The sequence below is a fragment of the Dipteris shenzhenensis genome, chromosome 22, assembly GCF_047967505.1.
Source record: "Dipteris shenzhenensis isolate YYH24624 ecotype China chromosome 22, Dip_SZ_1.0, whole genome shotgun sequence".
NCBI lineage: Eukaryota > Viridiplantae > Streptophyta > Polypodiopsida > Gleicheniales > Dipteridaceae > Dipteris > Dipteris shenzhenensis.
In genome coordinates, this window is record NC_141617.1 from 39302844 (window position 1) to 39329403 (window position 26560).

Genomic DNA, 26560 nt, shown 5'->3' on the forward strand with positions numbered 1-26560 from the left:
CCCAAAAGTTTGCAAAAAGTGGCAAAAGTCTGCAAATTGACTCACGCTGAGTCCAAAACTCTTTGCAAACCTCCAAAATGCTCTTTCAAGTGCAAATTTGCAACCCAAATGCAAAAGCCCCAATTTCTTGTGGGAAATTGCATACAAAAGAGGGCAAATTGACTGAAAGCCCCAAATGTTGCAAAATTTGTATCCTGTTTGCCAAAGCCCTAAATTTCACTGCAAAATTGCAGTGTAATAGCAAAAGCCCCAAATTTCTTCAACTCCTACAAACTAACTGCAATGTCTGCCCACGAATACAAAATGCCCCAAATTCACAGCCAAACAATGACTCAATGCACGAATGCCTGCCAAAGACTACCTGCACAGAAGACCTTTTTTTCACAACTCCTGCAATGCACGGAGAACCATACAGACTCGTACGGAAGCAGGAATGTGTACGGAATCAGGACTGTACGGTGCGCTGACAGCAGGTGTACGGAAAGTACGGGCTGACCGTACTGTTGTACGGACGAGCATCGTACGGATGGTGGTGCTGATATAGGTACGCATTTGTACGGGCTGACTGTACGTAATGCAGTACTGAAACTGGCACGTGTGTATGGGCGTTGTCAGGTACGGAATCTGTACTTGTACGGATGGCGGCGGCGTACGATATGTTTGTGGGAGCCACATGTACGGAATGAAGGTACGCACGACGCCAAAATTGAGCAAGACCGTACGGTGGTACGGAATTCGTACAGTCGTATGGACTGTATGGAATGGTGATCTCGAGCTGAAGCGGGCTGAAGTACGAGAGCTGTACGGACGGGAGCTGAGAGCAGGTGCAAGAGCTGGGGGTAGGTCCGGGAAGAAACACTGCTCTAATACCAAATGTGAGAAAGAAGAAGAGTACGAGTGAGCAAGAGAGTGAGCTGAACGTAGGTCACTCAATAGTGGACTGAAAATGAAGTAAAGTACAAAAGAGAGATGAGGGGTTTTGTCTAAGTGACAAAACCCTATCTAATCACTAACCATAGTTAGGGATTAGACTGTGGTTAGGGGGGAAAACCTTTATGAGGGAAAAGTGTCCCTAACCCACTTATTACATTACATTGGCCACTGCCTAGAATATGATAATAATTCTAATAGAGAGGCTGAAAATGGGTGAGCTCAGTTAAAGATTGGCAAGTTTGTTTTGCTTGAACTACATTTTCCCACAGAGTCTTCATGTAATTCTTACCATAGGTCCTGATAACAGATTGCATGTGAGCAACAAAAGCATCCCAAGCATAATCTATATCAATAAGGCTTTGAGAGGAAAGAGGCTGACATGCATCAGAAACCATGTCTTTGTAGACATTATGCTGCAAGTAACTGTTGTTTACAATGAGCAACCTTCTATGAGATAATCGATCATCTGGTATATCATGCAATGATATTCTCAGCCAGATAGGAGCATGATCCAAATAATCCACCCACATTTTTAAAGTAAGATTGTCATAATGCTGTGGATTAATCCTCTACCAATGATCCAGGCGTGCTTGATAAGAGGAGACTGCATTGTGTTGAAAAGTGAAGCCTGGCATATAAGGTAGAGATTCTTTCCATAAGTCAGTCAAATGACGCTGAAGTAAGAGCTGAGACCAATGATCTTTTTCAAATGCCAACATATGAGTGCGTCCAGTTGTATTATCTCCAGGTTGAGGGGCATTATTAAAATCTCCACATATGAATGCATGATAATGCCAGGGATAGCTCTGCATATCCTCCCAAATTTTGGCTTCAGCATGAAATATCATTAAAAGCCACTCCCGAAAAATAATTCTGTCGAGCATAGAAAATATCATAACCATGAAAGTGTCCATGCTGTCCTACATACATGTGCTGATTGTGCTCTTGAAGAGCTACAATGTGAGGCTGTAATTTATTGAGATACACCCAAACTAATTTCCATTTCCTAGTATCACACAAGCCCTGTACATTGAGAGTCCAGCATTTAATATGTGACAACATATTTACAATATATGTACAGCTGAGCCCAAAATGCAAATCAAGTCTGCATATCCACCTCAGGATTAGGGGCCCTATCTTGAGGTAGCACCATTGCCTTTGGATAGGACAACAAAGTAGCAATGTCCTCCTCCGGGAAAAGAGTATGATTGGCTGTGACAAGTAGCCCAAGTAATGCCTACAACTGAATTTTGTTCAAGGGTGTGACCATTGGAGGAAGGCCCATTCCAAGTGCGAGGAGGTAGAGGTCTCCTAGCTGCAACAGTTTTCGTGGAGTCTGCCAGACTTCCGGCAAAGTCTTCTCTTTTTCTTTTATTTAAGAAGTAGAGGGGAGTGAAGCAGTAGCATTTCCATTTGAAACAGCCAATGCTTTGCCTTTATCTTGAGCAACATATACATGCCGAGTACCTTTGTTCGTAATCACAGGATTGTCGGGAAAATCCTTATTTTGCATGTGAACAGGCATAGAGTCTTGTGCCATTTTTTGCACACGCAAGGGGAATTGTGAAGCCATATGCCCAAATTTCTTACATTCAAAAACAAGTGCCCGCAAACAAACCCCATTTCAGCTTGTAGAAGGCACTACCCATTGCAACATTATTTATTGTAACAGAGTAGGACTTGGGAGTGGGATTATCAGTATCCCATAAGATGCAGAATCTGTTGGAATTCCTATTTGGCCTTGGAGGGCAAACTACTTTGCCCAAGGATGCTGCAATTTTAGGCAAAAGTGAAGCCAGACACTGTGGGAAATCCACCACCTCCACCCAAACCGGACATCTATAACGCATAAGAGCGTGATAATCCCTGGTTGGTGACCAAGGGAGGGCATGTACCATTTGCTGTCCAAAGTAAAGAGGAGAGTGCTCCAAAAGCATCTGTTTGTGTCGCTCATTTGTCATAATGACCTTAAAAAAACCTCTTGCTGCATAATGCACTTTTCGAACATAAGAACCCCTAAGTGTAGCAGTCAGCCACTTGCCAACATTTGCAGCAACATGCATACGACCTGGGGAAAAAATAATGACGGCATGCTGAGCATAATCCCTTACAGGGTCAAGAATATCATCCACTTCAACCATAAGCCTGACAGTAGGGACTGAGTTATTCCAATCTTTCCGGGTGTCTTCAATTTCCTCATGCATAGTATCATAAACCAATTTAGCTTCCAAAGAGTCGTGAACAGGGTTATTCTGACACTCAGACTGCTTCTGCTTTTTATGCTGTCAGAACCTATCTTTGTGAAAGGTTTTCTCAAAGGCATAATCAGCCATCTTGTGATGTCAAAACCCTAAGAACCCAACGAGGTTTGACCTTGCTCACTGGGTATGTGTTTTTTCCAAATGCTTGAGCCTAGAAATCCCTGACCAACAGCTCCGAAAGTAATCGCATGGCAAAGCAAGCAGAGAGTAGGTATACGGACGGGAAAAATCAGGATTGTACAGACAATTTACGAGAGATTGTACATACGGACGTACGACGGGCAGTATGGACAAGCGTACGTGCGATTTTATGACGGACAATACATGTAGAAAATTGTACGGACGTACGATGGGCGTATGAGTAACAGGATGTACGGAGGATTGCCACGGGCAAAAAAAGGATGGTACGTACAAAAAGCTTGGCAGTACGGACGTAAAAAAATCAGATAGTACGGAGAAGATCGCGTCAGCCTGGAACACCAAGCACGTACGACGCCAGCCCGAAACTCCAAGCAAGTACGGACGAAGGAACGGTGACGTGAAAAGTATGGATGTACCAAGTACGTACGGGGGAGTACGGATGCGGCTACACACACACACGCACACATGCACGCATGTACACATTTTTTTTGTTGTAAAAGAAACTTTTCATAAAGAAGAATGTACATTCATAGCTGTAAGTGGAACAACTACTACTCAAAACTAGAAACAGTAATAAAAGACTTCCAACTGGGCCTGAGGTGTGCTCTTACAGTCGAATGATATGAGCACTATACAATGACCAAAGAGCCCAATATCGACAGTAGGAAAATAAGTTATCATAGTCCGGTATAGCAACATGTCTTCCAAACAACCAAAATTTCTTGCCAAATGAAGTTGAGGGAAAATGAGATCGAAGTCTTGTAATCAATCTCCTAGTTTGGTCATATGTAAATTCTTGAAGTCATTCAGTTGCGCTATCAAACATGCTGAAGTTGTCGATGTGATTTGGTATGTTCCTGTATTCATCAAGACATATATTTGGTATACAAAGGCACAATCTCTTCATTGTAAGATCTTTTGGTGGCTCATTCATAGAATGTATTCTTTCAGCTTTCTTCCAATTCTATTGTGCTCCCTTCATAGCTTAAGATATTTGGTGTTTAAGCCACGATCTCTTCATCGTAGGGCTGTTGGTGGCTCATTTATAGAATATACTGTTTCAGCTTTCTTCCGCTTCTATCATTCTCTCTTCTGAGCTTCAGGGATAAGGGGTGTAAGAGATTTACTATTGTGCTCTCTTTTCAGGGGTGTATGGGCTTTATTATTGTGCTCTCTTCTTAGTTTGGGCTACACTTTTATGACATTGAAACTTCATATTTGTTGTGTTTCCAGAGGATGAGTTGGAGTCTGGACATGTTCCTGGATTTATCTAGATATATGTTTCTGCTATATTAGCGGAGATGCAACTTCACCTTGTGAAGTTCTCATCCTTGTGTTGCGGCTAGTTGATATTGGGAGAAATTCTTTTTATATTAAGTGGTGTGTTGCCCTGTCAGCTATCTTTTCTAGGCATCTTTTGCTTAGAAATGCTCCTGTGGGAGAGAGAAATGAAAGACTATAGTCATCACAAGCTTAAGAGAATGTGGACTACTTTTCGATTAGCCTTCTCCTTTAGTGCTGGCTTTTGTCGCGGGTCTGCCCTTCACCTCTAGAGTGCTGATAGAAACTCATGTTGGAATTATCGCCATAATTCATGGCAGTGACCAATGTATACAATAAGTGAGTTAGGGGGGGCACTTTTCCCTCATTAGAGGTTTTTCCCCCTAACCACAGTTAGGACCCCTAACTACGGTTAGTGGATACGATAAGGTTTTGTCACTTAGACAAAACCTTCTCCTTTTTATGTTCTTTCTATCTCTTCTATTCAGTATGTTTTGTGTGGCTTGCTCTCCATCTCTCTTTTTCCTTCATTCGGTATCAAAGCCCAGCTCTTGGACCTGCCTCTGCTTCTGCCCATCTCTTGCTCCAGCCCGGAATGCAGCTCTGCCCATCGCCGTACGTCAGCTCGTATGCTGCTCCATCGACGTTGGCCGTACAACTTACCCACCAAGCTTTCGTACAGTCCGTACATCGTATGGACTGACTGTGCGTCGCCACACATACCTGCAGCTCCAGCTTGTTTATACAACGCCCGCACAATCCGTCCATACAGAGTACACCGACCATACGCTCTCCGTGCAGCTATCATCCCGTTTGTATGCTTTGCTCAATGTCGTTCGTACAACAGCACGGAACTGTACTGTTCACCATCCGTACATGCATGCTGTCCTCGTCTATATTGCTTGCCATCCGTATAGGATCCTGCAATTGTTGCCCGTACACATTTGCTTGTATCCCGTCCGTACAGTTCCACATTTCCATACAGGCCCGTCCACACATTCTGGGCATCTGACCGTACAGTCCGTATTGTACGGACTGCTGTACAAATCCAGCTCCCGGGTGTCACGTTCGCTTGCAGGGTGCTTTTTTGCATTAAGCCATTGTTTGGATGTGGAGAAATTTGGAGCAGATTTTCTTGCTTTGCAGGGTTTGCAGGTAAATCTTGCTTTGCAGGGTTTGCAGATGAATCTGCAAATTTGGGGCTTTTGCAGGCAAATTGCAAATTTGGGGGCTTTCAGTAAATTTTCCCTCTTTTGGTTGCAATTTCCCGCAAGAATTTGGGGCTTTTGGCATTTAGATGCAGTTGGCAGTGTACAAGCTGTTTGGCATCTTTGCAGGCAGTTTTGGACTCAGTTTGAGTGACATTGCAGACATTTGCCATTTTTGCAGTGTTATTTTGGCAGCGTTTGGGCATTTGCAGGACATTTTGGGTGCATTCTGAGCCTTTGATTGGCTTTGACAGTAACCTGTCATTGTGGACAGATTTTTTGGCAATTTTGAATTGTGCACCTGAAATCCTAGGAAGGGACATTCTTGTTATATTTTGCTGCATTTTGTTTTCTTTGGCAGTTATGGCCCCGAACAATCCCAATGAAGTGTTTGGCGTCCTCACATAGGAGGATAAGTTGGATGGTACCAACTACTCCTTATGGAGTTTTATGGTATGCAATATTTTAGTTGGCAAACATTTGTGGGATTATGTCAATGGGGATGAGACACGGCCAGAGATGTGGTTCCACTTGCCACTCCTTCTCAACAAGGTGAAGGAAAGGGTAGAGGACAAGCTCATGGTGCAGGAGAAGTGCTAGGTGCAGTAGCTACTGCAGTGGTGCCTCCCACATAGGAACAGGAAAGGTGGGATTCACGTGATGCACAAGCACTTTCAACAATCTCCCTTTTTGGCAAAAGGTTTATTATTCCACACATTCGGTCATGCAAGACCTCAAAGGCAGCTTGGGATATTTTGGAGAGTATGTTTTCAGCCTACAATGATGCCAGGGTCTCTTTCCTGAAGAGAGAGTTGACTCATACTCATATGGACTAGAGTGACTATGTTTGATCACCTCACTAAACTTCAAGATTTGCGAGAGCAATTGTTGAATATTGATGAGATCATTCCAGATTCATAGATGGTCACTACCACTTTGAATTCTCTTCCTGAGTCTTATCTTGGTTTTCACACCTCATTGAACTTGTCTTTGAGGGGGGGGTGGCAATCCTCTCACCTTTCATGAGTTGATAGGACTTTTGTTGCTGGAAGAACAAACCAGGAAGAACATGGCTTCACAGATTGGTGAGCATGCCATGCTTTCAAAATTCAAGACCAAAGGCAAGGGGCAGCATAAGCAGCATGCAAATCAGCCTACACATCAGCATATAGCTGATTCTGGCATAGTTGCCAGGGAACCTCGTTCCCCAGCTGTGGAACAGTGGAACAGTGTTCCCTTCAAAAATGGTTATGGAACGCCTATGGACGTCAGACTTCTGGAACGGCTACGGAAGGCTAGAGAACACCTATGGAACATCTAGGAAACGTTCCCTATGCCGTTCCCCAACCTAAGTCTTGTCTATCATTAGGATTTTGTTTATTCCAAAGTACCTTTCTCCAAATTTGGAGTCCTGATTCATCTATCATCAGGATTTTGTTTATGTCCTGACATCTTGACTCCAAATTTCGTCCAAAAGAAATTGTATAGATAGTGTGTCTTTTAATGAGTATGGTGATGCGGCGTTCCCTTCCCGTTCCCCGTCCCCTAGGATTTTGGCGTTCTCGTTTCCTAGGGGGTTAGCGTTCTGTTGGCGTGCACATTAACTATGGATTTTGGACAGCCTTCTCACAAGGCTAAGAATGATGCAGAGAAGCCCAAGAGAAAGGGCATTTGTCATTATTGCAAGAAGATCACTACATAGGAGAATGCAAGAAAAGAATTGCCAAGGAAAAGAAAAAGGATTCAAGGATGGCTGTCATAGATTCAGCTGCTCATGCACATGATGGTGGTGATCCTTCAGCTAACTTAGTGGAAGAAGAGTATGCCTTTTTGACTTGAGTCTTGGTTTTTAGGTGGCTGCTCCTGATATTACAGCCACATTTGAGGATGACTCTTATGCTTTTTTGACTTGCAGTTATGATCCTTCTAAGGATTCATGCGCTTTTAATGTCAATGAGACATTGAATAATTGGTACTTTGATAGTCTGCATTCATCACCGGCTGGAAAAAGGGTGTCTTGTGCAAATGATTCTTCTTATTTAGTTCGTGGTATTGGTGAGATTGTACTTACCCACTGATGGCACAAATTTCAGAATTCATGATGTGCTTTATGTACCTGGAATCAAGAAGAATTTGCTTTCAGTGTCCTCTCTCAATAAAAGAAGATTTCATGTGTCTTTGAAGATGACAAGTGTGCAGTTCGAGATAGAGAAGATGATTATGCCTTGAGGCTATCTAGCACGTTGTTTCATGGTCTTTTTTAGCTTGATGTTTTTGAGAAAAGACTAGTTGATGCACTTGCAGTTTCTTCTCCCACTGTTGCTATGCAGAATGCGGAGTTATGGCATGCTACATATGGGCATATGAGTTATGGTAGCTTGATGAAAACATTCTATGGTTGGTGCTTTGCCTCCTTTGGAGTCACCTCCCCCTCATGCCTGTGAAGGGTGCATACTTGGTAAGATGCACATGTTTCCCTTCAAGAAGGATGGTGCAGTACGAGCTGCTTGGAAATTACAGCTCATTCATAGTGATGTTTGTGGTCCCATGAGGACTCTTGCATTGGGTGGTTATCTCTAGTATGTCACATTTATTGATGACTACTCACACTACACTTGGGTCTATGGTTTAAAGAAAAAATCAGATGTGTTAAGCATTTTTGACACTTTGTGGCAAAGGTTGAGAATGAAACAGGACTCACGGTTCAGATTCTACGCACTGATAGAGGGGGGAATTTGGGAGTATATGTCTCATGAATTTGAGGCTTATTTGAAAGAGAAAGGCATCACACATCAGCTTACTGTGAGGCTTACCCCTCAGCAAAGTGGCAAAGCTGAGCGGAAGAATAGAACTCTTATGGAGATGGATAGATGCATGCTCACAAGCAAAAAGTTGCCTCACAGGTTAAAAGGCTTGAAGCTCCCACTAAGGCTTTGAAAACAAAGACTCCTTATGAAGTTTGGCATGGGAGAAAGTCTTTAGTGGAACATTGTCGTGTCTTTGGATGTGTTGCCTATGCCCATGTGCTTGTTGAGTTTTGACATTAGCTGTCAGACAAGGCACTTAAATGCATATTTGTTGGGTATAGTGCAGAGAGCAAAGGTTACCGTCTCTATAATCTTGCTTCACGCAAGATTTTTGTCAGCAGAGATGTAATTTTTTCAAAAAATTCAGCACATACACAAGCTGAATTTAATGTGCCAGCTTCTTCTACATTAGATGATGTTTCTGAGGGATTAATATGTAAGAAAATAATACAACGTCTGTGCTGAACAGATAACAAGATCTCGTACGCAAGAGAGAAAACAAGATAGTATGGAGAATAAAAAATTTGATTACTGTAGAACTGATACAATAGATGGCGCTGCCTCCCAGCCGTGCGCTCCTGTGAAAGAAGCTTCGATGGCGTGCTAGAAACAGTAGAAGACGGAGGCTGAATGCTAAGGAATCAAGGTTGCTGTAGCCAGTGATGAAATGGGCTTCACGGGCTTGCTTTTATATAGCCACCAGTTGTACTCGGTTAGGCTCAATTGGGTGGCCGACCTAGTCCGCCCAAAACGGTCGACTGGGGGTCGGTCCCGAAACAGGCCACTGACCATACGATAGAACCGGTGCGCAAAACAGAGCATCTAACCTACGGACAGCGTTCGGCCCACAGCCATCCGAGATCATCTGAGGCTCCAAACGGGCCCCGCAACCCGAGAGTGGGCTGCCCCGGGAAATGCTCCGTCTACCCTCAGTGCGGTCAGTCAAGGGATGCCTTCCCGCACTTGCATGTAGCCTAGTTGGCGGTGTGCCAACTCTATCTGAAGTCGTCCAGCCATCAGGTCACACATGGCCCCCATCTGGTGTCCAAACCAGGACCTACCGGATAACCGAGCTACTCAAATGACTTCTCCTCATATGGGGGACTTACAAGTAGAGTTAGCTGGTTCCCGCGTAGTTACACGAGAGTGGAGCATTGATATCTAACACCCCCCCTCAATGTCCACCCGCAAGTGAACTTACTTTTTCGGCCCAATGCCAAGTCGATGAAGATGCCTCTCCAGCAAGTCTCTTCCAAGAGCCTTTGTGAAGATGTGCGCAGCATTCTCTGTAGTCGGATAGTACACCAAGTCGACCTCTCCATCCATGATCAGCTCGCGTACAAAGCGATATTGAATCTCAATGTGTTTTGTGCGAGCGTGGAACACCGGGTTCTTTGCAATCGCCATGCAACTCTGATTGTCACATGATAACTGCATAGGCTTGTTCTGCACGCTTGTTCTGCACTGCACCCATGTCTCCCAAAATCCTCCTCAACCACACTGCCTCGCAAGAAGCAAAGGATGCAGATTTGTACTCGGCCTCGGTAGAAGAAAGAGCAACTGTGGGTTGCTTCTTGCTGACCCATGACACAACTCCAGATCCAAGTGAGAAACAGTACCCTGTCATTGATCTCCTGCTGTCCACGTCTCCTGTCCAATCCGAGTCACAGAATCCGGTCAAGATGTTGCCCTTGGTATAGGTGATGCCATAATCAAGTGTGCCTTTGATGTATTTCAGCACCCGCATCCCTGCCCTCCAATGGTTCTCCCGGGGCTTATTGGAAAACCTGCTAAGTACACCAGTCGCAAAGCTGATGTCCGGCCGTGTGTTGCACAGGTAGATCAAGCTGCCCACAAGCCTTCTGTACTTCGCTTCGTCCACCAGTGGTGATGAATCCTCGTTTGAGAGCTTCGCGTCAACCTCCATAGGGGTACCAACTGTTTTGCACTCAGCCATGCCAGATGCCTTCAGTATCTCTCCAGCATACTTTAGCTGTGAAATGAAGATCTATTTCGGCTCTTGCCAAACTTCAATCCCCAAAGAAAAATGCATCACTCCGAGGTCTGTCATTTCAAACTCTCTTCCTAGCAAATGCTTCGTCTGCGAGATCTTCTCTTCATGGTTCCCTATTATGACAAGGTCGTTCACATAAAGGACCACGATCATACACGTGCCTCCTTCTCTGAAGATATACAAATTTGCATCAGATGGGCTCCTCCTGAACCCGTTTTGTAGAAAATAGGCATCAATTCGCTGGTTGATGCGGCTGTTCTGAGAAGACCACATCGCGACTTACAATTACCTTCTTGGTAACAGGGTTATAGAGATGGTAACCCTTTGCCTCTTCACTGCAGCCCAAGAAAATACACTTCCGGCTCTTCGGTTCCCATTTGGTCCTGGTAGCATTAGGGACATGCACAAAACAGTCACATCCAAAAACTCTGAAATGTGCAGCTGAAGGTTTCTTACTAGAAAAGGCTTGCAGTGGAGTCATCCCGTTCACAGCTTTCGTGTAGCTACGATTGAGGATGTAAACTGCAGTGTTACATGCTTCAGCCCAGAAAGTCTTTGGCAAATCTTTCCCTTTCATCATACTCCAGCCCATTTCGCAGATGACGCGCATCTTGCGTTCTGCTACTCCATTTTGCTGTGATGTATGTGGTGGGGGTTTCTGCCTCTTGATTCCGTGACTTTTGCAGTAACTTTCGAATTTAGTCGATGTGAACTCTCCACCTCTGTTTGATCTCAGCTTCTTCACCTTCCTCCCCGATTCTTTCTTGACCATTACATGCCATTCCTTGAACCTACTGAAAGCTTCGTCTTTCGTCTTCAGAAAGTATATCCATATCCTTCTACTGTAGTCGTCGATCAGCGTCATGAAGTAGAAGGAACCACCCAAAGCTTACGTCTCCATCTTTCCGCAGAGGTCCGTGTGAACGAGCTCTAGAGGAGCCTTTGCCCTGCTGGCCTCTGTAGGAAAGGGCTGCCGATGCTGCTTGCCCATCATGCAAGCTTCACATACATCGGGCAGATCTGAAATTTTTGGTAGGTCTGCAATCATTCCACTTTTATGCATCTCCTTCAAAGAACTAAGGTTTAGATGACCAAACCTCTCATGCCACAGCTTAGTGTTCTTCACATCCGCTCGAGCACTGAAAGCTGAGAGTTCGTAAATGTTGTTGCGCCATGTACCTTTATCAATGACCTTCCCTTGAAGATCCAGGATCTGTGCACCATTCTTATCGAGTTGAACTTTGAGGTCCCGATCCGTGATCGCAGAAATGGACAACAAGTTCCTCTTGATATCTGGCACATAAAGAACATCGGACAACTGTTTTACAACTCCATCTGACTTGAGAGCAATCGTACCTTTTCCATTTTGCATCATTGCCGAGTGCTACCATAATGTCATTCCCTACGGGCTGTAGAGAGGTATACAATCCTTCCGACTGGTCATGTGGTGCGATGCACCACTGTCAATGATCCAAGGTTCATCCGCAGGTACATGAACTGCCTCCGTGCAAATCTCCTCGATTGCGACAAACAGCTCTATTGGTACTGCTTGCACGCTGTTGCTGGACTCTTTCTTCACTCCGTTCTTCTCATCTGCAATCTTCTTGCGGCACTCATTCTGCTTGTGCCCTGCCTTGTTGCAATAGAAGCACTTGATCTTCTTCTCTCTCTTTTTATCATCAGAAGAAGATGGGTTACCAGAGTCCTTACCCTTACCTTTCTTTGATCCGGTCCAGAAAGCCGAATCTTCTCCAGTCCTCGTCTTTTGATGCATCTCCTCCTCCAGAAGCATCACGCTGAAAGCCTCAAAGTTGAGGGGCGGATTTCTGTTCTGCGTATTCAGCGCCGTAACAAGACTGTCGTACTTTGGTGGGAGAATCCGTATGCACCTTCGAGCTAGATTCTCGCTGGTGATGGTGATGCCAATCGCAGTCATCTGATCGCGCAGATTCTTCACCCTGGTGATGAACTTCTCTGCCGCTTCAGACTCAGACAACTTCTCATTCGCGAGTTGAGTCTCCAGATTCTGAATCCGCGTTTGATTCGTGGTCTCGTACTGATTTTTCAAGACCGTCCATGCCTCCTCTGCTGTGGTGACATGTTGAATTAACGCCATGACGGAATCACTAACACTGCAGACAATAGAACACAGCGCATCTGCATTTCTTCTTGTCCACACGAGAATCTCATCCGCAGTTGGTACTATCTGTTGTCCTGCATTGGCTGGATCCGGTCTCGAAACCGGCCTCACGTCCACCCCAGTAGCAGTGTCCCAAAGCTCATATGCGCTTAGGATGATCTTCATCTTGAACTTCTAGAGAGGATAGTTAGAGCCGTCCAACTTTCCGCTTTCGCTGAACGGTGGGATTCGTAGTCTTGCGGGCTGGGCCATCTCTCACAATTTGCTCGCAAACGGAAACACACTACCAAATCTTCTTGCTAGAGTCCAGGCTCTGATACCATGTAAGAAAATAATACGTCTGTGCTCAACAGATAAGAGGATCTCGTACGCAAGAGAGAAAACACGATAGTATGGAATAAAAAATTTGATTACTGTAGAACTGATACAATAGATGGCGCTGCCTCCTAGCCGTGCGCTCCTATGAAAGAAGCTTCGATGGCGTGCTGGAAACAGTAGAAGACGGAGGCTGAATGCTAAGGAATCAAGGTTGCTGTAGCCAGTGATAAAATGGGCTTCACGGGCTTGCTCTTATATAGCCACCAGTCGTAGTCGGTTAGGCTCAATTTGGTGGCCGACCCAGTCCGCCCAAAACGGTCGACTGGGGGTCGGTCCCAAAATAGGCCACTGACCATACGATAGAACCGGTGCGCAAAACAGAGCAACTGACCTATGGTTACCATTCGGCCCACAGCCATCCGGGATCATCTGAGGCTCCAAACGGGCCCCGCAACCCGAGAGTGGGCTGCCCCGGGAAATGCTCCATCTACCCTCAGTGCGGTCAGTCAAGGGATGCCGCATTGCATGTAGCCTAGTTGGCGGTGTGCCAACTCTATCTGAAGTCGTCCAGCCATCAGGCCACACATGGCCCCCATCTGGTGTCCAAACCAGGACCTACCGGATAACCGAGCTACTCAAATGCCTTCTCCTCATATGGGGGGCTTACAAGTAGAGTTAGCTGGTTCCCGCGTAGTTACACGAGAGTGGAGCATTGATATCTAACATAATATCCATTGCTTTGGGTTCCGCATCTAAATGGGAATCCATCACATCTCAAAGTGCATACGTTCTTCGTAGTTCTTGTTGTATGCACATATCACTAATGTTTGGTTGTATAAGAGGAATAAGTAGAGATGTATGTTGTACTTTCAAATATTTTGAAGAAAGATGTTTTGGTTTCTGATGAGGACAGAAGCGTAGCTTTTCTTACTAAGTCATTTAATTTAATTTTCTCATTTACTCATAATTTTGGTTAAAGCCCAAACTCCCCTCTTTCCCTTGTTTTATAAAAAATGTTCAATTTGTCAAATTGGGTATATTGCTGCCTGTTCATTGCACATGTATTGTCTTATCACACTATTCTGATGTATGTATTGGGTTATTGTCTGTTACACACTGGTGCCATTTATTATTCTCAGTCAGGCCTTATAAGATTTTTTCAATGCTTCTGTTTGCCAGGTAATTGGTGACTGTAGAGAGGTAGAAAGAAAGCTTGGCAAATCTTGGAAGTTGCCGCACGACCCAGCTGATGAAGAAATTAACAAACAGTTGGGGAAACCAGCGAGTGTGGAGGTTGATCCTTGGATGGAGGAGCTTGAGAGATTGGCAGATGATGTCAAGAAAAGGGTTCTCATTGGTCGTGAGGCTGAACTTAAGAAGTTTGGGAAAGAGGGGGAAGAACTCAAGAAATTTTGGCATGATCTGACAATAGGTGCATTGATATTTTATCCAGCCATTTTTATTTTGAAGCATCCATTTTGTTACTGCAGTATCCATTCCCTGGTTGGTAACAGTCCGGGTGGACCTGAACAGATTTTGTGGATCGGCATTTTACATTTTCTATATCTGAAACTTGTCATAATTCCAAATATCTATATTCCACCTTTAGTACTGGCAACTTTTAGGAAGGAACTGTGATTTACAAGTGAGTAGGCTTTTATGATGTTTGTTACATAAAGAAGCATCAATTGCATGCTGTATGTGGTCTGAACTTACATAGAGTTCGTTGAAGCCAAATTATATTGTCATGTCCAAGTATCTATATTCCACCTTCAGCTGTGGCAACGCTTACAAAGGAGCTGTGATTTTGCAAGTTGTTTTGAGAGTCGGTAAGGTTTTATGATGTTTGCTACATAAAGAAGCTCTAAATGCATGCTGTAAGTGGTGTGAACTTTTAGAGAGTCCGTCGAAACCAAAATACGCAGTGTTCGATTCTTTTAATCTTATTGATACTTCTTTGGGAAATCTTTGATTAGGATTTTTGGTTTTGGAGCCTTCTCATTAGGTAAGGGAGTGTTGACCTTATGGATTTTCTCTAGGAAATAAGTTCAATACTGTCCAACAGCTGCAGAGCATCCTTTGGGGTCAATGTCAGATGAAGATATAAAATTTTTTAGCCAATTCATCTCATGAAAGGATAACGCCCTTTTTTTCATGATACACTCACTGTGAAATGACAATCATTCCTTCGGTATATCTATGAGTAATAGATACTTGTTTAGTTCAATTCCTGCCCGAAAATTGAAACTTAACATGCACGATTGTGGGTTACCCTCTTGTAGGAGTTCTGAATGCTTTGAAGCTTGTATTTTTGGACTTTTTTGGGGGGTGGTTCATGTTTTTCTTATGTTACCACTCGCTAATTTTGAAGGTGATCGCGTGAGGTTTCATGGGCCAAAGGATTCAAAAGCAAAAAGCAGGTTCTTTTTGTTCCAATTGTGACTAAACATTGTTTTCTTTACTTTCTATCTGTTCTCCCTTAAGTATATTGGTGGCCACAAACCTATGAGCATTTTTATTTCGTGCAACATGTTTTATAAGTTTTTGATCAGACTTGAGCGCCCCCTACCCAAACACAAACACAAACACAAGCAGAAAGCCCCCTACTCTCCAGGGGGAATAACAGTAAAACATCTTTCTGAGCTCTCCAGTTTTCTAGAGCTTTGTCTTAAGTCTGATCATTGCTCTTTGATAGAGGACTTACCGACTAGTGCAAATCATGTTTAGAGAAATTTTGACCACAGACCATATTGTGAACACTTGATGTTTTTCAGTAGCATTTCTGCAGTTGAGCGCCTTGTACAGACTGTGCAGTGACAGTTGCTTAAAAAGGAATAACGGGAGAACATTTGGAGCTGGTGCAGTTTCTTTCATGGGATAAGATGTGCCAATGTAGAGAAGTAGGGAGCCACTGTGGGGTGCACTTTTGTATTGTTTTGTGCACTGCTCATGGCTTGAACATGCCAGATGGTAGTATTGAGCAGATTCCTTTAAATGGGAGAGGCATCGGCTTACTGCTTTATCTCTGGCCTTTTTGTCCATATTTGGATAAGAGGCATCCCAATTCTTACTGAAACCAGGGTCTTGGTGATGTCATCAATGCAAGACATAGAGTATCTGTTTTGTTAGTGCTTGAGTCGGTTCTTTGCCTTCAGAGAACCTATAGAGACTGAGCTGGTTGGTTTGTGGTTTGTCTCGATAATGTTGACTTTCACCTGCTTTTAGAGAATCTAAAACCTGATGATGTGAGATGGTACAATATGATGTACTGATGCTATGCTTTGCAAGGTCTTTAGTTTTGAGCTTTTTGAGTGGACTCTCAAGAAGTCAAATTATGTTTTTTCTCGCTATACTCTATATAGATCCGATGCATAGACCCTTCCAGGGACTGGAAATCCTTATCGTCAAATCTCCCTCTACTGAGACTGAGGGAGATAAAGACGATATTGATGGAGCATGGAACGCTGCAGCGGAGCAGATCCCTATCGAAGTCCACCTTGGAAGATCCAAGAATCCTGAGTCTAGTGTTGGGTTTATGGACTCCGAAATACAATGCTTTGAATACTCTTGACAAGATTAGATGGATATCCAATATAGTAGTCATCTTATTCTTGTTCTTCCATATGTAGCCGAAGAATGGGAAGGACTTTTCTGAAGTAGTACCGACCCGTATATCTTAGCCAAAGTGTGGCCAATCATAAGAGTGCGGTAGTTCCCAGTGTCCATGGGATCCCCTACCTTGTGTATTGGTACTATGGTGGTGGTGCTCCAAGTAGGTGGGAAGCCATGGCATACGGCATGGTTGAACAACTATGCTAGGATCGGGGTGCAATAGTTCCCAGTGTCCATGGGACCCCCTGCCTTGTGTATTGGTACTATGGTGGTGGTGCTCCAGGTAGGTGGGAAGCCATGGCATACGGCATGGTTGAACAACTGTGCTAGGATCGGGGTCAAAATCTCTTGCCCATGTGCAAAATGCTCAGTGCGCAGTCCCTCATGCTCTGGTGATCTTCGGTTATGAAGCCGGGAAGGGCAGCTCATACATTCTGCGCAGTGAACAGATCACACGTAGTGGGTCTAGGCATGGAGGACATATCACGTGGTGCCTGACTTGAGACATCATATAGGGGGCATGCATATCTTTGCCATATTGCTGGTGTAATGGGGATGGGCGACTTCCCCTCCGACAAGAGCACCCATCCCGTAGTAGGGTCTCCTCCGCCAAAGAAGTTGATCACCTCATCCATTTTGTGCATGAGGAAAGCCCGGTTCTTACGCCGTCACTTGGCGTGAAATCCGTTTTGCCTCTGGTGAAGTCAAGTGTCCCAGTGCTCACTCACGTGTAAGGTGGGCTCTCATCTCTCTGCACTCATCATCGAACCAGGGGTTTTGGGGCATCTTCCCATCTAGAACACGTGCAGATAGTGTCGTGGGAAAGGATCTGGTGGCAACATCGTGTATCACTGAGATAAGGGTGTCTGATGCATGTGCGAGGTTCATCCCCTCTCCAAGTAGTGCTAGAAGCTCAGAAGCCAGGTGGCTCACGTACACCGGGTCAAGAACACGGTCAAAATGGATCTGAACGCAAGTGGGTGGCTGGGGGGCCCTCCTCATGGTTGGCATGGCGATCAATATGCAGAATTCAAGATATGAGTGGTTGGCTCCGAGTGGAAGAGGAGGTACAATAAAATCATGTATCTGTGGGGCAAAGGCTAGTGGACCTAGCAGGTAGTCCACTGTACTACTCCCTCCTCCATGTGGGAAACAAGTGAGCCCTCCACATGATGGCCATCTACGGAGACCGTTGTATATGATCAGGTCATGTATAGCCCCCAACTCGAGTAGATGCCTCCCATATGCTGTCACTGGTGCATTTGCATTTGCCGACTGCCTAACAATCCCCACATCTACTGCATCCATCTCTGGTACAATGAGGGAGTCCTCATCGAAATCTAACAAGCCCACCTATCTGTTCCGAGTACGTGCATTGAAGTCACCAAGGAGGAGAGTGTCCCCGTGTCTGGAGAACTCTGTGATGTCATCATGGATAGTCTCATATGGGCTGTGCCTGTCAATGGTGACCTCTCACGCATAGGATGATGTGTTTGGGGGAAAGTAACATACTGCAATGAAGATGGGTTGGACCAAAGGGTGCCATTACAATTCCACATTGCCATCCTCAATTTGTTTTGCATACCCATTGTTCCTACACCGTCATGTGTTGTCCCCTTCTCATGCATCTCGTACTTCTCTTTGTGCTCTCTCTCGAATCCACAGGAGGTCTCATGGGCCTATGAAAGAAAGTGCATCTCATTGGGGCCTATGAAAGAAAGTGCAACAGATAGAATGGAAACTCATACAAGCCTCAAAGGGCTGAAGCAAAGGGCACGCTGGGGCCCTTGTAGAGTGCTACACTGGGGCCCTTGCAGAGTGCTATGCTAAACTAAACTATAGCTATAGATCTCAAAAACTCAAAAAAACTCAACCAATATTGGAACTGAGAGTCCTGAGAGAGAGGAAGGCATAAAGAATTTATGTATAATAAATAAATTAGCTACAATCTTCATCTCATTAAACTCAATCATTGAAGTTGAAATCTTCATCTCATTACACTGGATCATTGAAGCTGAAATAAAAAGATTGAGTACATTAAAATTATGATTCATTACACTCGATCATTGAAGCTGAAATAAAAAGGTTGAGTACATTAAAATTATGATTCCAAACTCTATCATTTCATCATACATAGTTTAAACTCTAGATTGTCGTTAAAAACACATTACCAGAAATAGAATCAACATATACCTTGATGGCATTGGATATTCTAGCCTTCAAGAAATGAGGACTAACAATGCTAATTGATTCTTTCCATCTTCATTCAAATCTAATATTGAGACAATAACAACATTACCTGGCAATAAAATTATAATAACAACAATCCTAACGAACATGCTTTAAAAAATTGACGTCGTTTCTGTTTACAAACCACCATCTTATGAGACAAGTTGTTAACTCTCTTGCAAGAAACTTTTCTATATATAGATAAAACCTTTCATACTTTCATACTAGAAGACTTTAATGTAGACTACACGAGAGGAAAAAAAATATAACAAGAGTGCACAAGTGCGTGTGGGCACTGCCTCCCAGTATGGTGGTAAAGCAAGGTCTTTTGTTGTAATAGAAAACACAAATGGATTGGGCGTTGAAATGGCAACTTGAAACACACGACTGAAGAAAGAAAGAAGGATGTATTATGCCGGAGGCCTCATGGCCCTATGGGACAAAGTGCAAAGTATTTGTAAGCATAAATGATGCTCTTTTGTGTTCCTTATATATTTTTAAAATAGTCTTAGGAGTCTACCTTAAGCTCAAGGGAAGGAATCCTGAAAAATTATGTCTAGATGAAGTTGTAAATGTTTTTCCAAAACATCAAAAGGACACTTTCAAGTCCTATTTTGCTACCAAACTAGTTTTAAAAGTGTTTGTACAAGGAATGTTCTTCTACCATGGGTTGTTTCTCTATCTATTCTTCTTGGGACCACTAACTAACATTGGAAACATGTTCTAATCGTAGAAAAGATTAGAGATAAATATCCAAGAAATGGTTTCAAGCAAAAGGGAAAACTCATACAAGCCTCAATGGGCTGGAGTAAAGGGTGCGCTAAGACCCTTGCTGAGTACTATGCTGATATAAAGAGCTCAATAGCTCGAGCAAAAATCAACTTCAAAACATATACTAATTGAAATAGGCTGAGAGATGAGACCTAGAAACTGAAACCTGGCACTGTGGTGGCTCGTCTGTGAGTGGTGAAAATGTCTTGGATCTGTGTCTGTCGGGTTGTCTCACGTTGTGGTGGCAGAGGGGGCGTGGTCTCCTTGATCTCTGAACCCGCTGGGCTATGTTCAGGGTGACCCCTCGTCTCGCGCGGTCTCCCCTGAGGAAAGCTGTGATAGGCCAGACCTCAATAGAGTGTGCTCTAGTCACACTCTGTGTCGCGGGTGGCCGCTCCGTCTCTCTCTCGGTAATCCAGACTGCCCGTGTATCAGGTAGCTCCTCCTCCTCCACCTCGCTGTGTCTTGGAGCTGACTCAAATGCATAAAAATCTTTGACACGACTTCGTGCCTGGTCAGCCTCTGTATCCTGTGGTTTGGTCGCCTTCTGCTCCTCTCTGATCTGTCGTAGTAGAGTCTCCCTATGTCAGCGCATCTCAAGCAGATAGAGCCCAATGCAGACTTGTTCATGGAAGTGGATCAGTCATGATAGTGGGCCAAAGGCGCTCCCAGCTTTGTAGAGGTAGTGGTATCGTCCCTTGATCTCATAGTACGTCGGGTAGGCACATAGAAAATGCTCCTTTGTCTCAATCACTCCCAGTGTGCATGTTGATCTCTGGGTATATGTGCTGTTGTCCCTGTCTCAATCCTTAGTTGATGGGATGAAACCCGCATTTGTCCAATGGTGATCCTCAATGCATGCGAGACTTCTCTGTCCTCGAGATACTGGGTTCTGATGATGAACCCCTCCTCCGATACTCTCATGAAGTGGTCACGATAGAACTGGCTCTTAGTGGGGAGCTCCTGATCTCCCCCCAAGTTCGAGATGTGTGGAGCTAGAGGAGATTTAACCATATAATACGGTTAATCTCATCCCGTGGGATCGACTTAGGAGGTGTATCCATACTGTACTGGAAAGGGGGGGAAGCGTGTCCATTTGAATCCCATGCTTGGCAAACCATGTGGATATACGTGCATACCATGTGTTTGCTCCGCTCTCTAGTAGTCGTCCGGATGACTTTCCATCGAGGTAAGTCCCAAACTCTATGAATGAAAGCACTGTCTGGAAGATGGCATCAACCTATAGCGGTGTCATGGCAAATTTTGCCTGTACTATCTCATGTGGAATTGAGGCCTTTCTCCGAATCATCCTAGACCCCGTAGTCACCTGTAGCTGCTCAAATCTCCTCCACTCTATCATTGGTAGATCACATCACCAGAGTGGTGCTGCATACATAGTAGTTGGTCGCACTAGCGTATCAAAAAGCTAGCACTTTGTCGGTGGATCCTGGAAGTGTGTCTGGAAGCACTGTCTTTCCAGCCAGGCCAGAGCATTCTGCTCCTGCGTGAGTCGTGTTTGGGCTGCATGGGTCGTCGTGAAAAGGGGTCTTGTGAAGACTGCTCTCAAATGTGTTTAGGACTGTAGTATTTCCACTGGCTCGCCACGATAAGTGAAGTTGAGTCGATGGAGCACTACATGTGAGGTGTTGAAGACCATAACCTTGGTCTTCCCAAGGTTGACTGTCAAGTCTCTCTCTCTCTCTGCAGGACACTTCTAGGGCCTCTAGATGTCTCTGCTGCCCCTCCGCTGAAGACAAGATAAGGACTATGTCATCAACGTATAGCAATATCTGTATCATGAGGTCCGTCAATAATGATCCCTCGCCTCCTAAGCGGTCTATGAAGGGATTGATCTCATCAATGTAAAGCCCAAAGAGAGTTGGTGAGAGAGGGCAACCTTGCTTCACCTCGATCATGCTCTCGACCCAATCGGATAGAACACCTGGGGCACAAACTCTGCCTCTGACTGACTCATATAGGCTCATCACACCCCAGATCAATGTCTTTGGTATTTGCGTCTCGTGTAGTCTCGTGATCATGCGGGATCATGGGACAGTGTTGAATGCCTTCCGAAAGTCTACAAAACATGTGTAGACTTTCTAGTGTCTGGACCTCGCCTCCTCAATGATAGCCCTCAGAGTAAAGATGTGATCTAGAGTAGAGTGCTGTCTCCGGAATCCTGCCTGTCCTATTGCCCGCTGCCCTCGAGCCTCTGTGTGGCTGTTGAGTTCCCTCTCTAACAACGACCCATAGATCTTGGCTAAAGTGTGGCCAATCATGAGGGTGCGATAATTTCCAGTATCCATAGGGTCCTTGGCTTTGTGTATCAACACGATAGTGGTGGTACTCCAAGCAAGTAGGAAGCCGTGGCATATAGCCTGATTGGACATCTGTGCTAGGACCGGAGCTAAGACCTCTTGCCCATGTGCAAAGTGCTCAGTATGTAGACCCTCATGATCCTGTGCTCTCTGATTGTGTAGCCAATGGAGTGCAGCCCGTACATTCAGTGTGGTGAACAAGTGACAGGTGGTGGGTTTGGGCATTGAGGACATGTCCGGTGGTGTCTGCATCTCGGCATCATAGAGGGAACATGCATAAGTGTTTCACACATCTGCATCAGTGGTGGGAACAGGTGGCTTCCCCTCCGATAGAAACCCCCACCCAATGGTCGGGTCTCCTCCTCGAAAAGATCCAACAATCTCATCTATCGTGTGTGAGGAAGGCCTGCCTCTTACGGCGTGCCAATCGTCGGAAGATCTGTTGCGCCTGAGATGACGTCTGATGGCCCAAGGCCCGCTCTTGTTTGAAGTGCGCTCTCGCCTCTCTGCGCTCGTCGTCGAACCAAGGGTTTTGAGGCATCTTCCCATCACGGACCTATGTGGATCAGGTTGTGGGAAAGGATCTCATGGCAGGATCTTGTACCATTGAGACAAGGGTGACCGAGGTGCGGGTGAGGTCTATGTCGTCTCCAAGTAGGGTCGGAAGCTCCCTGGCTAAGTGGCTCATGTGCACCTTTTAGGATCTACGGGACTGGCGATCACTATTAACAAATAGTGATCTCTTACATCCAGTGAAGTGAAATACTATGTAGTTAGTACTGGATGCGCTAGCTTGTCTACCATTCCAAGTATCTTGTTGCGGTGTTCCAATACTTTTAGAGAACTCCCTAGCTTCATCGCTGGCTACTCTAACAGAATTTTCAGGTTGGCTCTGCTGTCATCGTATCTTTCTCTGATGTGAGCATAGGCCTGGCATCTTAGGAGTACTTGCTGCTCATTTTCCACCTCCCCTATGGGGCATATTTTACATATTCTTTCTTCTCTTGGGAATCTAGGTCTTTCCCAGCTTCCTTTCTCCACTTATGGATCATGTGGACTGGTTCTCATTTTGCATATTAGATGCCTTTTAAACATTGAAATGTCTTCTCCCATGTATTTTTGCATCCTGTAGCTGTCCATTGGAAACTCGGGCGGTCGGTCCATGTGAAAGAGAGAGAAATAAAGAAAGAAAGTTTATTAAAAGTAAATGGAAGGCCAAAGGGTCTATGAGAGTAAAAGAAACTCGATACAATGAGCTGAGGGGTGGAGCCACTAAGCGAGCATCAACACCCATGATGAATAAAAAAAGAAAGAGACCAGAATCATGGTCATAACGGCATCAATGCGAAGAGATAAAACTTTCTCTTAGCGGGTGCGAGCTAGTGGGTTGTCTACCATGAGAAGGGGGCATCGTTGTATGAGGCTGCTTTGGTGGCATAAAACCTGTGATGGAACGCTGTTGGCTGTCGACATGTGTGGCTCGCTATGGTCTCTTGGCTATGGCCCTATGAACAAGCACCACTGTCACTCCTATGGGTCTCGTCTCTGGTCTGGTGAGCATGGAGAGAAGGCCCCTAATATGATCTGCGTTTCAGTCCACCGCTGGTGAGTCTGTTGTATCTCTGGCTGGAGTCCTCGTGCCTGCCGTCTCTGTGAATCCTGCTGTTCAATGCTGCCTGGCTGGAAGAACTTAGTGATCATGCTTTTGGAGGGGTTTGGATGTATATGTTGATCTCGCCTCTCTCACTATGGCAAGAGGCGTGGTCTTCGTGATCTCAATCCGGTGGTCCAAATCAAGGGTAACACCTCGGCTCAAACGGTCCCCTCTGAGTAGACCAATGATGGGCTAGACTTGTATCGTGCATGCTCTAGTTAGTGGTCTCTGTGTCGTTGGCTCCACCACCCCGCGCCGTCTCTTTCCGTTGATTCATGGTGCCTTCATGTCGGCTATCTCTTCCTCCTCTACCCCCATGTGTCCAGGAGATAACTCGAAGGCATTAAAGTCGGTGACATGACGCTGTGCTCTATCCGCCTCCTGTTGTGCTGTCACCTCTTGTTGTTTGGTTTGCTCCAATAAGGTCTCTTTGTGTTGCCGCATCTCCATCGAATAGAGGCCAACACAGACTTGGTCATGGAAGTGGCTCAGTCGAGAGAGTGGCGCGAGCCCCCATGTCCCTCCAAAAAGAGGTAGTGTATACCATCCTTGGATTTCATAGTAGGCGAGGCAAGTACAGATGAAGTGCTTTGTGTCCACCTCTGCCAATGTGCATACTTGCAAATCTGCTGCTCTCAAGGTGTGCATGTGGCTCTCTGTGTCTCGATCCTCATTTGATGGGACGAGAACTTCATTTGTCCAATGGCAATCCTCATTGCATGTGAGACCCGTTTGTCCTCTACACACACACACACACAGATGTATTAACGTCCGCTGGAGGCCTCGCGGGCCTATGAGACAAAGTACAAAATACACCAAAAAGGAAAACTCATACAAGCCTCAATGGGCTGGAGCAAACGGCACGCTAGGACCCTGCTGAGTACCATGCTGATCTGCTCAATTCAATAGCTCAAGCAAGAATCAAATACAAATAAAATACAAACTGAAATTGAAACAGGCCGAGAGCTAGGACTTAGAAACTGACGCTTGGCACCGTGGTGGCTCATCTATGAGTGGTGAAAATATCTCGGATCTGCGTCTGTCGAGTTGTCTCATGCTAAGGGGGGCTTGGTCTCTTTGATCTCTTTGGCTATGGTCAAGGTGACCCCTCGTCTCGGGCGGTCTCCCCATGGTCATCCAATATTGAGTCATTCCACATGATTGGCTGCTTGTGAATTTCTTCACGAGAGGTGGGTGGAACTCTGCGAAGAGTGTTTCCCACGCTTTTAGAATAGCAGCCATGAGAGGGGAAGGGGGAGATTTGAGATGGCTGAAGTAAAGATCCATCTGATGCTGTCCATCCAATCTCCCCCATGAGATGGAGTACAAGATTGAATGCTGCGTGAGAAGAAATCTTTCCAGGGCTCCTATCCAGGCATCAATCCACGTACTACGAACTTGCAGAGCAAGGCCATACGCTGCAAGTTCGGGTCAATAAGGAAAGCTATTGATAGGTTGGACCTCAATAGAGTGTGCTCTAGTCACTCTCCCGTGTCGTGGTTGGTCTTTGCTTCTCTCTCTCGGTGACACCTTGGTTAGAAGCCTTCAAAAGACCGAAAGGTCTATGAGATTGAAAGAAACTTGGTAAAATGAACTGAAAGGGTGGAGCCACTAATTGTGCATCATCAGTCCCAATAAGTACACCATAATCAAAATCAAATCATATCAAATCATATCTAACACATGAGAGCATTCTGGATCTGTGGCTAGAGTGGAAGCTCAAGGGGGTTCAGGGATGAGTGAGGCCATGACGATAGGAAACTTGTGATAGAGTGTTGACAATGGTCCATGTGTACGACCCATTGTGGTCTCCTAGCGGCAGTCCTACATTTGAAAATAGCCACTATAACCCTAGTCGGTCGTGTTTCCGGTCTAGTGAGCATGGAGGGAAGATACCCAAGCATGATATGATCCGTGTGTTACTGTTGTCGAATTTGTCTTGTCACTGGGACTGGGTCTCAGCCTCGCTGACTACCCACGGTCTGCTGGTCTGTACGATCTAACTGGAAAAACTCTGTGATCATGCTTTGGGTAGAGTCTGGCTACGTACCTTGACCTTGTCTCTGAATCCTTTCTGTGTTTGATGATCTCATGGAGGAAGGCGGGAAGGCATCCTTGATTTGGGAGGAGAGGAGTGATAGTGACTCGAATCTGGTACCATGAAAGCCAAATTCTCCTCCGATTCGATCTCATGGCAATCACAAAAGGTGCAAATGCGGCTTTCTCGGGGGTATGCCCTCAGCCCGTCCACTGTCAATATGGAATCGGGGCGATGAGACATGAAACTGTTTGATCGATATTCTTGACGAATTTGGGAAGACTATACTCCCTCTCTCTCTATATATATGTGTGTGTGTGTGTGTGTGAGAGAGAGAGAGAGAGAGAGAGAGAGAGAGAGAGAGAGAGATTAACATACATGGGAGGCCTCGCGGGCCTAGGGGACAAAGTACATAGAAGAGCGAACTCATACAAGCCTCAACTGCAACTGCATAGTGGTCCAGATCAATCTATCCAGTATCAGGAACAAATTGAAAAACAAGTCAGTCTCGGCATTGGGACTCTGAATAGAATCAGAAACCGAAGCTTGGTACAATGATGGCTCTTTGGTGGGCTACGAAGATGTCTCGTATCTTTGTCTGTCGAGTTGTGTCGCGTTACGGTGGGGAACGCGGTCTCCTCGCTCTCTGAGCTATTTCCAGAGTGACCCCTGTGATAGGTCGGACCTCAATAGAGTATACTTTGGGGACTCTCTGTCGTGCATGTGGTCTCTATGCCCCTCTCTCGGTGGAGCTGTGCCGGTTGCTCATCCAGACTGCTCTCATGTCGGCTAGCTCTTCCTCCTCCACTCCATTGTGTCCTGGGGTTGACTCAAA

The 26560-nt window shown here is 45.3% G+C and overlaps 1 protein-coding gene across 1 annotated transcript in view; it reads left to right on the plus strand.

Annotated features, from left to right (window-relative positions):
* Window positions 1–26560, plus strand: part of LOC147888094 (uncharacterized) — a 137153-nt gene that overhangs the window by 53999 nt on the left and 56594 nt on the right. The window contains exons 5-6 of the mRNA XM_087393340.1: window positions 14283–14535; window positions 15475–15523. Of these exons, the coding sequence (XP_087249466.1) occupies window positions 14283–14535; window positions 15475–15523 (302 nt within the window). The remainder of the gene's footprint in view (window positions 1–14282; window positions 14536–15474; window positions 15524–26560) is intronic.